The following is a 17,502-nucleotide window of genomic DNA, read 5'->3' on the forward strand; positions in this document are numbered from 1 at the left end:
GTTCAACGGGGTCTTATTAACCCTTTGAACGCTTTATTTCATAAACACAAACATCACTCAAACGCCAAGCTACGGGTAATCTGGCATAGGAGTAGGCGGGTACGGGGGCAACTGCCCCCCCCCCCCCCCCTCAGTTCACTGGCTGGCTGCGCCCTTGTCGCTATTTCTCGCCTCCGGTCAGAGTATTCTTATGTTAATCCACTCATTTTGAAAACCACATTAAATTGCATCAAGGCCAATATAGTAACAATTTCGGTTTCGTTAAAACCATCACGTCGATGTCCGCTTTCCATCGCTTCTAGCAGTAAGTACAGTCAAAACACCTTGCTAAGAAAGTACAGTTGTCTTTATATGTGACAATTCATATCAAAAGGATAAGTTCACCTGTGTTGTATTTAATTTGCTCTGTAACTGTGTTTCTCGTGTTTTATTTTTATGTACGGTCACTCTGAAAATATCTATACGGACAAAGTGTCAAAAATATGTATACACTATCCTAATATATGGGCCATAAGGTCGTGTATACATATTTTTGGCACTTCGATCGTGTCGATGTTTTCAGACGTGACTGTACAATAAAATATGGCGGTCGGCGCATACGTCGCGTAGTATAGAATAGAATAAATAAATAAATATTATAGGTCATTATTACACAAATTGACTAAGTCCCAAGTAAGCTCAATAAGGCTTGTGTTGAGGGTACTTAGACAACGATATATATAATATATAAATACTTAAATACATAGAAAACACCCATGACTCGGGAACAAATATCCATGCTCATCACACGAAAAAATGCCCTTACCAGGATTTGAACCCGGGACCATCAGCTTCGTAGGCAGGGTACCCACTAGGCCAAACCGGTCGTCAGAATAGTAATACGTAAGTACAAGGTACATTAAATATTGTCACAGTATTCAACCGAAACAGCAAACCCACGCCATAAGGTCCCTTTTGATTTGGATTGTCACTTATTCACTCACATGCTTCATATTTTTCAGTGACCTCTATTATTATCATACCCCGGGGTTTTCGGTGCGGGAATGTTTTACACTAGCCAAAAAACAGGTTAAAACTATAAAAACCAATACTATTTTAACATTTCTTAGCGCATTTGAAGCTTACCTTCTATTTTTAATTCATAGTTTGGTAATTATTTAACAATAGACAAAGTTATAAATAAAAGAAAACATTCCCGCACTGAAAACCCCGGGGTACGATTATTATAATAAAATAAGTGTGACAGCTGGTAACGACAGTTACCAAAAGCAATTGAGTGGATATAGATAAACCAGATAGTTTCGCATGACTCGGTCAACTTCAAGTATAGATTCGCGCGCGACAGCGTAAGTCATACTCTCTCTGATTAAGGGTCGGTTGCACCAAACCGTCTGTCATCGTTAAAGCGTTCGCTAAATTTTATTGTATGGGAAGTTTCATACATGTGCACTGTGTGCATGCGCTGTGTTAAATAAATAAAAATAAAAAATAAAAAAAAATACCTCACTGCTGTCTGACGTTGATCAGGCCGCTAAATATGGTTGGTGCAACTGGCCCTAAATAAAAGAAAAGAGTGGACATATATAAGTATGGTTGTTTAACCCTTACTGCCAAATACTTCAACCCACGCGCGGCTTCAGTCCAATATCATCCATCGCTCGAAAAGAAGCTGCCGTACCTATTGCCTATGCTTGAGTAGATGGCGCCACTTTTTGATATTTAACAAATTGAACACATATCAGTGAAAGAATAAGGATCATAGTCAAATGGCGTTCTAAGAGTTTTAAACATGTGTCAAAAGATGGCAGTAAATTTACTGTGGCTACAAAGTTACTTTGACAATCCACCTCTATTTCAAATTCTCTTTGACTGTACTTACTGTTATATAGCAAAAATTTAAGTGCCTCTAGTCTATGTAGAAGCGATACTTGATTCTCATAAGTGAAGTTATATTTGAATGGCGTTTCTCAGTCTTGAACTATTTTAATACGTAGTCGATATTTTAATTTACACTACATAGACCAAAGACATTTTTACACAAGTTAGTTGGCACAAGAAATTACTCTATGGAATCAAATGACAAAAAAATTACAATTGATTATCGACTATTGTCGCTGGTTCGACGTTTTTTTATGAAATCTGAAACCATTGTTAATAAAAAAACATTTACAATGCATGTGGTGCTAATTTACCGTATTAGTGCGATAATTAGCACATTACGTAACTATGAAGAAAACAAAGAGAATTGATTTATTATAATCTAGAGGTAAAGAAAGTCACGTGCCCCTTAGTTTGACATCGAAAACAGATGGCGCTGTTCTGCGCCACATGTTTTGCGGTCACCGACTTGTCAAAGGTAAACTTTTGACAATCAAGAGTTACCGCAAATGTATGGAGCTGTACAGCGCCATCTCGTTTACCTGTCAAATTCGAAGCCCGAAATTGTCTTAGATTCTACGCATCTTATACTCAATCTGTATCTATGGTGGAAAATTTAAAGGACCATATGTACTGTAAAACGTTATACGATACGTATGCCAATAGGTAATTCGCAATTTTGTATCATATTGTATTAATAGGAGCCGTTGCCTGCCTTTACATACCCATTTAAATCCGCCCAGTATTTCGATATATTGGGCGGAAATACCCGCGCCAGAATTGTTTGAAGTTTTTAATTCATGCCGATATCACGTCCAGCGTGTATTAATATGATTATGACCATGTTTGTTATTGAATACAATCACCATGATAATAAATTAATGAATGTTAAAAAGTTCGTTCCCTCTGATAACCAAAGTCAGTAAAACCAAGTAAAACTGCTGTCACAATCAGAATAGCACCTTAACGCTTGATTTTGAGACACCATCTGTTAAATATAGATCACGGTATCCTTTCTCATCCTTAAGAAACACGCGCAATTTATACTTAAGATGCATAAACTAGATGGCGCTGTTCTGTCCTGTACATTATGCAGCAACTTGTCAAGACGTTTGACAATCCAGCTACGACAAAAACATACAACACCATCTACTTCAGTGGACATAATTTGCACTATGAAACTTCATTACGTAATATAATTTATTTCCATCATGCCAACTAACTCGCACAATACACAATTTCATTTTCTAGGGCACTAAGTCAATTGGTAACGTCGGAACAGTTTTAAAATTAACATTTAATAGTATAATAATATTTAATAATAATTTATTATAGTCCACGATTGGTTTAGATCTATCCGTCGCACGGCACTGCGCACTGTTATATCGTTAAAAATATAATAATAGTCTCCTTGTGGTCTCCTATGATTACCTGGAAAGAAAAGGTACTGTTTATAACACTTAGTATTTCACGGTGATAACTGATAATTGTCACCTGACGGTGATAATTCGCTGTATACTACCGCCACTATATTTGAGCTAAATGATAACGATTTCCTAAAAAGTTTAAAGGCATTCCTTAGACAAAGGATCCTACTCTGTAAGTGAATATTTAGACTGCGGAGGTAATGTTTAATATATATTCGTGTCGACCTCTCTGCCACCCTTACGGCCGGCCACTACATGTATATTAAATAGTGTTATTAGGTTAAGTAGTTGATTCGTTTGAAAGTTTATTGCAGTGCCCTTACAGGGTTGTGTTGAAACATAACATAATAATCATAAGATCTTTTTGTACACACAAAGCAATGATTAAATGAAATTAAATACTGCTCCCCGCGCTGCCGCGATGTTGCCCACTCCGCCGGCCACACATATTCGCGCGATTACTTGCGACGCTCCTTACTTCATATTGCCGGTTATTTAACTCGCGAATTTACATCTCTTATTAAACCCTTTCTAATCACTAAATAGAGATCTAAAAATACCAGGCTACTATAAGACGGCAGGAGTGTAGTTTACCTGCGCTAGTCGTACAGGCGGGGGAGACGCCCTACGAAATTAGTATACAAGACAGTCGCCATCAGATATATCGGAGCGGCCGAGGTGTTCAAAAACAGCTGAACACGCACTCTAGCTCCTTAATGGAGCACTAAACAGCGATCTGAAAGTACCAGGCTACCATAGCGCAGCAGGAGTGTAGTTTACCTGCGCTAGTCGTACAGGTCGCGGTCGTGGTCGGGCGAGCGCGGGCGCGGCGGGGGAGACGCCGCCCGTAGGGAATTAGTATACAATACAGCCGCCATCAGATATATCGGAGCGGCCGAGGTGTTCAAAAACATCTGAACACGCACTCTAGCTTCTTAATGGAGCACTAAACAGCGATCTGAAAGTACCAGGCTACCATAGCGCAGCAGGAGTGTAGTTTACCTGCGCTAGTCGTACAGGTCGCGGTCGTGGTCGGGCGAGCGCGGGCGCGGCGCGGGCGCGGGCGCGGGCGCGGGGGCGGGCGCGGGCGCGGCGGCGGGCGAGGCGCCGCCGCAGTTGAGGAAGTCCCACACCAGGATGGTGTCGTCGTGCGACGACGACACGATCTGGAACTCGTCGAACTGCAGCCGGAACACGCGGCCCGTGTGCTCCTGGGGCAAACGGGGATATATTTAACACTAAACGGAGGAGTTCACTTTGAATCATCACAGAACATGTACAAGAAGGTTATTTTCCTGTACCGAAGGATACGAAAAGTGGGTCACAGAATAATAACGCAAACACACGGAAATTCATGTAGAAACTTACCACCAAAGTCCCTAAACATAACTCTTGATGCGGCGTGCGTACGTCTAGCGCGGCGGGCAGATCCCACACTTTGATTTTGCCGTCGTACGCGCCGCTTACTATCCTTTTGTTATCGAACCTGCAACCAAAAACGGCATTTTAACATACCGAAAAATTTCTGTATCGTCCTTAGTTTGATTTTAGTGTCGCCCGCGATATTTATCATTTAGCCCTGTCCAAGAGCCAGATGGTGTTTTCTGAGCCAGACACTACTGGAGACTTGGATTGACTGTATACAGCAGAAGAGCTCCTCATGTCCCTCCAGCACCCAGATGCACTACCCACACTCGATGTCCCAGAGCCGGATGGTGTTTTCTGAGCGGGACACTACCAAGACTTGGAAGGGCAAGAACTAACCTCGATAGCTCATAGCCCGAAAACTAAAATTTTGAGTTCGTATTTCACCACAAACACTAAAATCAGATGTTTGACGTCACGTTCTTGGTCTTCTTGGAGTACTTTTTCCACTTGTATTTTTGAGTTTTTAATTATATTGTTGCGATTTGGGTGCGCGCGTGATGAGATTTTATTTTGTACTGTCGGTTGGAGGTGAGGTGATAGAAAAGGATCTTGCCATGTATGAACAATATTTTTCCTACGAGTCAACAAAAATAAATCTTAATTTAGGTAAACAAAGCAAAAGTATATAGCCAAGACGCGCGAGCATACCTTGTCACGCGCCCGGCCCGCCCCGGGCCGCGGCCGGCCGGTCGGCGACACCTCCTCGTAACTCATGAGGCCCTGGTACTTGCTACTTGATAAATTAAATTTTTGGACAGTTTTTTCTCAATTTTGGCCACCGTAGCCTACGGAGACTAACAAGCAACGCTAAGCGGTCTTCGTAGTCTATGGGTGTTGCTATATTACGGGTGTCACATGCGTGTTTCTGACTTATGAAGTAATTATTTTTACTATGCAACCAAATGAATATTTTGCAAGTTGGTAGCAATGCACTTAGTTTAAAACTGTATTCGTTTTGGTTTTGTTAGGTTGATGGCCATTAATCGCAGTAACGTCGTTATAGAGATTAAAAGCACAAGAGCTTTTATGAGGAATAGACAATATAGACTTTTCTTGAAACCTTTTATGTATGTTATTATATTCGTGTTAATGAATGCATAAATGACAGATAACAGTAGAGGAGTAGGAAAATATATAAAAGGTGCGTTCGAGTTGTGTTTGAGGTTTGAACTGACCGTATACAGCGGACGAGCTCTTCGTGCCCCTCCAGCACCCGGATGCACTGGCCACACTCGATGTCCCAGAGCCGGATGGTGTTGTCCGAGGAGCCGGACACGACCAGCCGGTCGCGGTACTGCAGGCACGCGATGCCGCGCTTGTGACCGTTTAGCGTGCGGACGAATTCGCACGATGATGTGTTCCAGACCTGGACAGAAAAAAAAAATGTCAATAGAGTAACCTTTACGATACATCAGAAATGGTCCAGGACCTGGACTAGGTCATGGAGTGATACAATTGTTGCATTAGTCATAATCGCGCTACAAGTCTCCACTTGCTATTAATCGGTTGTCTTAGTCCTTTTGACAGAAAATTATATGTATTAGTAAGAATGGGATAAAACAAAAATTAACTACCTAATTGATTTTTTTTTAAGAATAGGAGCCCGATTTAACCCCTAAGAAAAAAAAATTAAGCACACCCCTTGTTGCAGTACATTACTTGTCGCTGTTGCTTCTGTAATTATGACGCCCAAACAATAAAGCCGACACTTCTGTAAACCTCGTCGAAGACGATGGTACCTTAATTAATGATGTACTTCTCGTCGAAGTCGACCAGTACACGGCGGAGCATGATGTCCGTCGTCATGTCACTGCTATTGAACCCTATCGCCTAGACACAAGGTCCACAATCCCAGTACCTTGATGGTCCTGTCTCCACTGGCACTGACGATGTACTTCTCGTCGAAGTCGACCACGTTGACGGCGGCGCGGTGCCCGACCAGCACGCGGCGGAGCATTATTTCTGTTGTCGACGTCATGTCCCATACTGCTATTGATCGGTCCTGGAACAAAAAGTAATTGATACTATTATAATTTGGAGCCAAATAAAACTGTAAATTAATTAATTACGGTTTATTCAGGGTTATAGCACGCGTTCTTTACATGACCTCTTTGGTGACAGAACTCTTTTTGTGTTGCCACTGTAAAATACTGTGACAGGTTATTACAGATACATTATGTCTGTTCATCTTTTTGTAAAGTAGGTATAGCTTCTAGATTTCTAATTTTTAAGTCCAATATATTTATTATAAGATATTTCATTGATCATAATAACTGCAGTTTCTGTTTGCTACTCAATATGTATAAAATAGATTGTTAGGTATTAATTTACTAATTTACTATACAATTTATAAAATAGAAATTGTGTCTGAAAATAACTTCTGTCTACGTTTTTCTAGTAATATTCTGGTAACTTATTTTAAATACAGTGAACATCCCTATACATAACGTTGTTAACATATTATTGCATGTGCCTATGTAAAATAGTGCGTGTTATTTAACTTAATGTTAAATATTAAGATGTTGCTATATGTGAGATCCTATAATTGGCTCTGTGTCACTATTTATGTTGTTATTAGCATAGTTATAGCTGTTGGTTCTCCATGTAAATAAAATAAATAAATAAATAAATTGTCGTTTCGAGTCAAAGCCGTCCCGATGGCGATAAGTGTGCGTAGTCCATACTATAACGCACACCATAACTCCAACCCATAGTTACCTACAAACAATACTGAGCGGGTCGGTCTACCTTTTTTTTACCTTTAACAATTTCAAGAATCGGTCGTATCTGATCTGATGGATGACCCTGGAGAGGGGGTACAATTATGAAGAACTGCTCTGAACTGTATAACGTAAGTTATACAGAGTGAACTGTCTTCAAAGTATGAGGTGGTGCCTTGCCGTACCTTGCTGCAGGTGACCATCATGCCGTTGCAGAAGCGTAGATGTAGGACAGCCTCGCAGTGGTGTATGAGCGTGTTGAGCATGGCGCCGGTGTTGACGTCCCACACGCGGACGGTGCTGTCGGACGAGCCGGAGATGATGGCGCGCGAGTCGTACTGCAGGCACAGCACGGAGCCGGTGTGGCCTTGTAGTTCCTGGGAGAAATTCATTATCATTAACGTACAAGATAAAGCATACTTTAACATTCTTCGCACTAGGCGAGAATTGAGACATCAGCGCGCTGATTTCCCACTTACGTCACCGGGAATAACATTCTCCTGACAGTTAAGGTATGGTCGCTACGCACGAACAATTTCGTTCATTGACCATCCACTTTCTATCTTATATATTTAAATAAATAAGACTACATAAGTGTCCAATGTTTACATAGTTACAGTTTACTTTGTCAAATGAGGTGCAGAAAATTAAGATCACACGCAATTGTGATGCAAGACAACTAAATGAAAAGAAATGATAAAAAAAACTACATAGACTGACGCATTGGGTGGTAAAGAGAAAAGGATAGAAAATTCAGAAATATATGTATTATTATTGACTTGATTACTAGTAAAATATTATAATTTAATTTAACATATTCTTGTTATAAACATGACAATACTAAATTACTATACAAATAGGTTTGTTTGCCTACAATTATTATCAAAAGCTAAAATACCAATTATGTGCCTTAATGTTTCCTGTTGCCGCTGGTGTTGAAATGTTAATGTTTTAAGTTTGGCTTCAAAACTTATTTAGTAGATCCCTGAGAGGAGGAGGAATATTATTCCCGCAGCGGGTGGCCATGTACTTAAAGCTCCCACGAAAAGCTGCTGAGGCATGTCGCGGTGTCACCAACTGAACACTGCAATGACGTGCCCCTAATGACCTACAAGTGGGACATCCATGACAACTTCTCCGACACATATGATGGGGATTCGGGGAAATGGCAAGATCTTCATACATAACGACCTCACTTTATGCAGTTGCGGCTGCCGATCTAGCTTTGGACTTACTAGTAATTTACTTAAATGCCACACTTTTATGGTTGCTACTTAATCCATCATATTGTTGATGTTAAAGTCCATGTTTAGTTACCACTGGTCACGGCTAGAGCCCGATTATTAACTCTTCCTAACTGGCTAGCTCGTTAAATAGCCCCGAAATTCAATAAAAAAACCACAGTTGTTATTTGGATAAATAGGGCTATTTTCCCGTGCTCATATTTGTATTATTTAAATCTTCTCGGGCAGAGGTAGGGTTAGAGCCGGCGTAGCTTTAATTGACCTTCATAAGCGCACTGTAATATGCCTACTTGGAAAATAAACTACCTTTATCTAGTACATACCTTAACGCACTTTAACGACATCCTGTCCCATATTTTGATTGTGTTATCTCTCAGTCCGGACACTATTTTGTTGTCGTCGTATTGTAAACAGTACACGCCTTTTGAGTTTTCTGATCTGCAGTTTATCCTCTGTAACAATAAAGCAGTATAAGCAGCATATAGTAATTATAACTTAACAGGAAAAAATACAGTCAGTTTAAACTTTGAATGTAACAATTTTGACGACCGGTTTGGCCTAGTGGGTAGTGACCCTGCCTACGAAGCTGATGGTCCCGGGTTCAAATCCTGGTAAGGGCATGTATTCGTGTGATGAGCATGGATATTTGTTCCTGAGTCATGGGTGTTTTCTATGTATTTAAGTATTTATAAATATTTATATATTATATATATCGTTGTCCAAGTATCCTCAACACAAGCCTTATTGAGCTTACTGTGGGACTTAGTCAATTTGTGTAATAATGTCATATAATATTTATTAAAAAAAAAAAAAAACAATGGGTGCCATTATAAACATCATATTTTCATAGATATTTGACATTAAAGATGAGTCATCATCATAGCTTGATCTGACCCTATAAGGGTTACAACTGGACATGCAATAGGTTAGAGTTAGACCAAGCTAAGTTGGCAGCGATTTTGATAGCCCAGACTGTGCAAGTTACAATAAAGTTCTTAAAGCGTTCGCGTCTAATGTACGTTTGGAGTACAACCGAAATAAACCGGTATTTACCGCTATTTTTAAAACCGGCCCTCAGTATGTGCTACAGGCGCCCCCTACGCAGTTTTGCGTAATATCCCTTATAGCCCAAACCCAAAAAGTAAGTATGTGTGCGAACGAAATTGGCGTGTGTTGAAGCCACAGTTTAGCCTTTAAATTTTTTAGGTCCATGGCAAATACCTGTAAATTATGTCGGCCCATTCTCCAATTGTCCTCAATGGAGCGTATGTCTTGTATGATCTTGGGGAAGAGCTGTCTGTAGAACGAGTGTGACGGGTGCTGGCAACCTGGCTTCGGTTTGAATAAATACTGGTTCCTGAAATAAATACATCAAATGAATAACATGGCTCATTCTCAGTAGGCGCATTGAGTCTTAGCACAGGAATCCCGTGATAGTATTACGTACGCGAGATAGACTACCCGTCATTCTCCAATTAATACAGTTCTTCTTTCACAGAATTCTGCAGCCTTTAGCCACTTTCAGCAAGGTCCCTTCAGAATGAGTCAGTCCGGACCTTCTGTTCCACCAGTTTGTCCCACAGCATGCCTTCTGATATGACCCACTCTCAGACCAGCTCAGTTAACAGTCAAGATAAAGTAACAGAGACTCACCATCCTCTCGCCTCAGCGAGGCCCCTCCACAGCGATTCAGTCTGGACCTTCCATTCCACCAGTTTCTTCCACATCATGCCTTCTGATATGACCCACTCTCAGACCAGCTCAGTAAACAGTCAAGTAAAGTAACAGATACTCACCATCCTCTCCTCTCAGCGAGTCCCTTCCACAGTGAATCAGTCCGGACCTTCCGTTCCACCAGTTTCTTCCACAGCATGCCTTCTGATATGACCCGCTGCCACTCGCGGCAGACCAGTTCCGCTGCGCAGAGGGAGCTGGCGTCGAGGTACGAGAGGATGTTTTCGGCGACGTGGTCGAGGCCTTTTTCTGTGGAGAACGAAAATTTATTGATGTTATTTCTTTAAAAACAGTAGGCGGGTATACACAGGAGCCACCTCGCGCGGAACAGGCAGCCCGTGCTTTTAGCCTTAGGTAAGACGTTTGCTTCGCACCACAATTTCGTCGCAAGGCGACTCGTTCCTATTTCATCAACAGTAGTATATATAAGCGCCGAAGCACCTTTACCCCTGAAACGTCACATTTTGTTAAATTAAGAAGTACCTAATAGATTAAATGAATAGATGCACTCGAGTAAGACTAGCCTTCGATCTGGCACACTCCCGCAGCGGGAATGTATCTGAAATTTATTTAATTGACAAAAAATTACATTTCCAACAACTCAAAATGAAGTTTGCTACTTGAAGGGCTAGAAAATGAAAGAGCATACAGGCCGGAAAACGAAGGGCAGGCCAAGTAGTAGGTAGATACACAGCCGACAACCCTGTTTTTAGCCGAGATTTATAAAGTGTTTTTCTCAAACTTGTAATGAAAAAAAATTGTAGTCAATTTTTTTTATTGTTAAATATTTTGTAATTGCTTCAAATAATGCCAGCAAATAGTACATTACGATACAAGTGCGAAAAATAGGAAATTCGAAACGAGTGGCGATAAATTAAAACACGACCGAAGGGAGTGTTTTAAATCGACACGAGTTGCGAATTACCTATTCGCACATGTATCGTACAACGTTTTACAGTACATATGGCCCTTTAAATGTTCGACACAGTAACATAATATGCTACTTCTCGCACTAGTGCTATAAAGTAGCCCCATATGTACTGTAAACGGTAATTACGAGATGATACAAAAAAACTGAATCTAAAGTTTTAAAATCTAATAAAATTCAGAATATACCTACTTTAAACACTTGGAATATCAATTTGTTTACGACAGACTGAATTTAAATTTCAAATATAAGTAACCGCGAACCGCGATTTGCGATTCAATGCTATCTAGAGATCGTTTTCGCATTGTGAACGATCGGGTAGGGAAATGCGAAACAAACGTTTAAGATATACAATCTTCTACCTAGCGTTATCCCGGCTTTTGCCAGAGTTCTGTTTCCTACTTGCTTTCCTCCACTGCGCGATCCTGGGCATACTCTCGTGTGAGCCAATTTACGCTCATATTATCTGCTTTCACGACCATCGCTTTTTTTGGTCTGCCGTATATATGAAGGAAAGTATTCGAGAAAATAAACCTAAATAAACCCGCTATTAAATAAATATATTTTACCCGCTTTCCAGCTTCGCGTTTTTGGCGGAATTACTGTATATGTGTAACTGTTGTACTTAAAACGGCCACCTCGGATTTACTTGGTAATATAATTTCACGTATTTGTGTTAATTAGTTCAGCAAGCAATGTATTACTACTTTCTTTAACTCAAAGCGTCGCATTTAAGGACGCGACGTCACAACTGTCACAAGTGACTAAGATGTACGAAATACATTGCCGCTCGAAATATTTACAAAAATTAATTATGCTCTGGTAATTTGGTAATAAATCAATAAAATCTTTTAGAATCGTCTTAGAGCACTAAAACCTACGTCTAAACTAGACGTTAAATACAAACTGTGGAATGTTGGCTTGTTAAGATTTTTGTGAAATGGACTTCGCGTTTCTTGCGTGGGAAATGGTTGATCGCTGGTCAGAAAGTCAGGGCTTAGACAAGACCTAAAAGTAAATACGGGTACGTGTGGCTGGCCGTCATATTGGGCCTATTTACACACTGATTACTGTTTATTGGGACTTCATACATTTACCACTATACGCAAGGAGCAACTGGATAACTCACAATAAACAGTAATCAATGTGTAAACAGGCCCCAATCTGAAGGCCAGCCACACTTGCTCCTATGCCACACTTACCCGTATTGACCTTAGCGTATTTTTTTACGCACTTACTGGGCAGCATGCTGATGAAGACCCTCTGCAGCATGGGCCTGAGGTATGCGGTGATGTGTCCATGCTGGTAGTGGCACATACTCTATAACTGATAAAAACACTCACTGGGCAACATGCTGATGAAGTCCCTCTGCAGCATGGGCTTGAGGTATGCGTTGATGTGTCCATGCTGGTAGTGGCACATGCGTGCCAGGAGCTGTTCTACAAACTCCACCTGGAAAACGGATAAATTACATTTTATGGCAGAAGAACAAAACAGATTCTTAAAAGGTATTTCAGGTATGATGATTTCACTTCAGATTTCCTCAATAAGAGCAAATAAAAGATAGATAATAAGGCCTTTGCACACCGCCACTTTTCGGCGTTTTTCATTCTACCAAGCAGTTTGTTTGCGTATGTCGCAATTCAAACGCGCGTTTGCATCAATACACGCGCACATGGACGGCGTACGTCGAGAAACGCCTCGTAAAAAGTCGCGGTGTTCAAGGGCCCCAAGAAGGGCCTTGAAAACACACTGTGTGTAGCCGGCAATGTGCTGCATACGCAATTGAAATAGCCTAAAAAACTGAGTCGTGTGAAAATCTAAGATGAGGATTCAAACAAGCCATGTATTCTCAACCAACAGAAAGTTTCAGAGTACACATATCGAGTATTTTTTTATCCCACGCCGGTGGCAAACAGCCAGCAGTCTGCCTGATTTTAAGCAGCCACCGCAGCCTATGGGCGTTTGCAATTCTAGTACATACGCGTTGACTTCTTCTTCCTCGCGTTGTCCCGGCATTTTGCCACGGCTCATGGGAGCCTGGGGTCCGCTTGACAACTAATCCCAAGATTTGGCGTAGGCACTAATTTTTACGAAAGCGACTGCCATCTGCCCTTCCAACCCAGAGGGTAAACTAGGCCTTGTTGGGATTAGTCCGGTTTCCTCACGATGTTTCCTTCACCGAAAAGCGGCTGGTAAATATCAAATGATATTTCGTACATAAGTTCCGAAAAACTCATTGGTACGAGCCGGGGTTTGAACCCGCGACCTCCGGATTGCAAGTCGCACGCTCTTACCGCTAGGCCACCAGCGCTCCATACATACGCGTTGACATTTCCTTGTAACCTACCTTTTACTACCAGATACTTTTAGGACTGTCTACAATACCATACACCCACCTGGTCTGTCTCGTTCCATCTCGCGAACAAGTTGAGGCATGTGTCTCGCTCGGCGGTGTACGCCGGGCTGCTCGGGGCAGGCCGCACGCCCGTGTCCAGCGACGTTAAGGATGTCACCTGGTGAAGAAAAAATTGGTTATTGATGGCCACTATGGACTAATTATAATAACTGAAATACATATTAACCTTTTGAACGCCACGCCTATCGCACGCGGCGCGTAATCGTGAACCTTGTCGGTACGCATGAAGGTTGATATTGGGCTGTAGCCGCGCGCGTCATATGACGTCTTTGGCGGTCAAAAGGTTAACAAAAAGCAACTATGGCCGCGGACCACCGCCATACGGTTCCAAGCGGCACGAACAAAATGTGTAGACTTGAAATAAAATAAGTTGTTCTGGACGGCAGCGGCGGCGGCGCGGCAAGCCGCCCGCCGCCCCGCTCGATGCGCCGCCCGCCGCGTGCATCCAGCCACGGCCTAAAGCCTCAAGTGCCCAGGGCTGCAGATATGATCCCTACTAGTACATAACTCCTTCTGTATGTGTGCCTAATAGCTCTTCACGCCAGTGAGGCGACACTCCTCCTTTCGGCTTTTCTCGGCTACATTCGCATTGCTCCGAGCAATTATTAGGGTTGGCACAACTTGACGCCCTATACATGCTCAACCACAGATAAGATAATGACCTGAATTACATTAGAAAGGGACAGCATGATTCGTCCCTGAATCGCTGTCAAACTTCAGTCTTGTAGGAAGTGTCATTTCTGTACAGTATTATTCTGTGTTCACGCTCAAAACCGCTGGACCAATTTAGATGAGCCTGTCACCATGCCTGTCACTTTCGCACTTACATACTTGTTAGAACAGGACAGGCATGGTGACAAGCGATAAAAATGCGCCCATGCTTAGCCTGCTGGGGAAGATATTATGACCTGGATGCTATCATTTTAAGCCAAATCTTATAAGACAAAACAGACAGGGGTATAGTTGTGCCATTCTTGAGAATGTTCTGTTTACTATGTTCGTGTGCGAGAATGTTCTTGAGAACGGCATAACTATAGACAGGGGAAACCTGTTTTGGCGCCATCTATGCAAACTTTGCCAACCCCATATTGAAGATGAAAATATGCATCAAAATATAAGCTTTACAAGATAACATTATGAGTTTTCTGAACGGATATAGTTCTTCTAACTTAATGTATTATTCTGGAGACTATACGTCTCTGTAATATTGTATCAGATACTTGACTTTGGATACATACTATAACAATGGTTGGTGGTTGTAGGACAAGGCCAGATAGTCTGGAAAAGCTCATAATCACTGGCCACAAGTTTTAAGCTGCTTGAAATGAACACTTTTTTTAAGCTACTTACTTAATGCTTACTAACTTACAATGTACTAACTATGTATGTATGTACAGGTCAAATCTTGCAAGTTAAAATTGACCCACTTCCCGGTTTCCAATGAAGCTGAAAATTTGCATACCTATGTAAGTCAGGTGACAATGCAATATTATGGTACCATCAAGCTGATCTGACAATGGAGACAGGAGGTGGCAATAGGAACTCTGTCATACAATAATGCAAACTAATTGTGTTTGGGGTTTTTAGAAATGGCTGGATGAGTATTAGTTGCCTGTGGAAAGAAAAGTAGTCAGCGATAAAAGCTTGTACCAAAAATGATTTTTTTGCCAAAAACTTATTAGTGTTGGATAACATATTTATAAAATAACTAGTTAAGTTATTGAGGTCATTCACCCTGAGTGGCAACCAAAACCCTGATCCCTGGTTCAGAGTTTAATTGATCTGAATAAAGAATTCAAATAGATTTCTTGAAAAACTATTTTATTATAAATAAAACCCAACATAAGAGGAGGTCTTTGCCCAGCAGTAAGACATTATAAAAAATTCTGAAAAATCTATAATTTATATAATAAGGGTGAAGAAAACCAGGTGTATATTATTTATACTATTAATTATTCCACAATACATGCATAATGTTATTATTGATAATAATACTTAATAACTGAACGGAGACAGCTAATATTTCAGGTGAGTCAAACACATTTCAGACAAAGACCCTTCTGTGGGCAAATCAATGAAAGTTAATGTACCAGGTACATTTATATCACATTTGTCTTATTTCAGTCTCAAGTACTGTCTCTTGTTGATACATTTCGGTGATCGGTATGGCCTATGGTCCCAGGTTAAAATCCTGGTAAGGGCATGGATATTTCTTTCCGAGTCATGGGTGTTCTCTATGGATTTATATATATTATATATAACGTTGTCTAAGTACCCACAACACAAGCCTTATTGAGCTTACCATGGGACTTAGTCAATTTGTGTAATAATGTCCTATAATATTTATATTACTGAAAAAATGTATACCGCATGTAAGGGTGCAGCATAAAAATTAGCTTTTGCTTCTCTTACCTTTGTGATGTCTACAGGAAAGACGCGAACGAGTTAAGCATACTTATTATGTGTATGACCCAGGTACAAACAAGTCTAGCATGTAACTATGGCATTCCATTGTGAACAGATAAGTAATCATTGCTCATAACTGCTGCATGTAATCGACAGTCAAGCGGAACCTCGTTATGTCATGGCAATCTTCTGAACATCATTGCGAAATCACGCGAAAGTGGAACACCATATTTTTTGATTGTAACAAGCTATGAATCGAGCAAAAATAGCTTAGAATAGGAGACCACTGTATGAAAATCGTTGAAAACACAGTTTTACAGGCATTGTTGGCGATTTGAAAAGGTTTTTCAGCAAATCTAACGGTATCTAACAATGGTAAAAGTTTGACTCTAGGATTTGTTCTTACGACTAATATGAATGACTCATACTATTTCAAACTTTAACTGAGTTAAAAGAATGTGGATTAAGCTTTTGATGGCAAGAAAATAAAGATGAATACAATGATTAATAAAAAAGTATGATTCTCGGAAACGTCCGCAATGCAGGAAAAAAGGTACTTTATTAGTTTAACTATAAACTACTCCATCCTAAAACGGTACGGTGTGTAGAGAAAGTCATAAAAAACGTGTAAAAAATGCATATTACTAGTAAAAGTTAAATCATATTAGGTTGCCCTCAAAACACAAAATAATCGAAATCAAACTGAGTGCTGCCAAAGATGGCGGATCAGCCATGACAGAATGGAATTGCTCTAAATAATATTTGAGGCCATACCTGAGGCGGCGTTGTATCTTCTATCATCCTTTCAGTCTCCATTTTTACTATATCACTGAAAACATCAAATAGTCTAATAAAATCACCACTATTAACTAAATCACAATCGCTCGGTTACAGTGATCATCGCTCGCGTGACGTCAAGCACAAGCACTGACTGACTACTGACAAGTTATCACTGAAGCTATTTGAACTAATTTCTCTAAACTTATGTCATTGCACATTTGGTGACGTGTTAGAATGGAAGAACCATTCAATTATAATAATAATACAATTTGTTCATTAAAGTTTCAAGTAGTCCCCGAATGACTGTTGTTACAACTCGTTGTACATGTCCTAAAAGGTACCGCTCTCTACGACAAAATGAATTAAACATTTAATGAAAATCAAAAGACGAAATTAACTTTACAATAAATTAACATAAATTGAATTTATTTATTTAAGAATTGTTTAAGAAATACATTATTTTGGGAGAATTATGGGGGAATTTATAAAATAGGAAATTAAGTACCATAGTCTCTATGCTAAATTTTACAGTTCGGAT

The 17,502-nt window shown here is 40.5% G+C and overlaps 1 protein-coding gene across 2 annotated transcripts; it reads right to left on the reverse strand.

The window, feature by feature from the left end:
• Positions 1-3,157: 3,157 nt before the first annotated feature.
• LOC133531774 (F-box/WD repeat-containing protein 11) lies at positions 3,158-17,332 on the reverse strand. Of its 2 annotated transcripts, none has more exons than XM_061870168.1 (12): positions 16,959-17,332; positions 13,759-13,875; positions 12,703-12,811; positions 10,494-10,680; positions 9,919-10,054; positions 9,021-9,149; positions 7,639-7,830; positions 6,592-6,735; positions 5,909-6,099; positions 4,674-4,791; positions 4,308-4,513; positions 3,158-3,309 (listed from the first exon to the last, which is right to left on the reverse strand). In XM_061870168.1, the coding sequence occupies exons 1-11, from the start codon at positions 16,998-17,000 to the stop codon at positions 4,313-4,315; spliced, it is 1,566 nt and encodes a 521-aa protein (XP_061726152.1). In that variant the 5' UTR covers positions 17,001-17,332; the 3' UTR covers positions 3,158-3,309; positions 4,308-4,312. The 2 variants fall into 2 exon arrangements, with proteins under 2 accessions (XP_061726152.1, XP_061726151.1); XM_061870167.1 differs by having other exon boundaries at positions 4,308-4,516; positions 16,959-17,331.
• Between the last annotated feature and the right edge of the window lie 170 nt (positions 17,333-17,502).

Source organism: Cydia pomonella, chromosome 25, assembly GCF_033807575.1.
Source record: "Cydia pomonella isolate Wapato2018A chromosome 25, ilCydPomo1, whole genome shotgun sequence".
Lineage (NCBI taxonomy): Eukaryota > Metazoa > Arthropoda > Insecta > Lepidoptera > Tortricidae > Cydia > Cydia pomonella.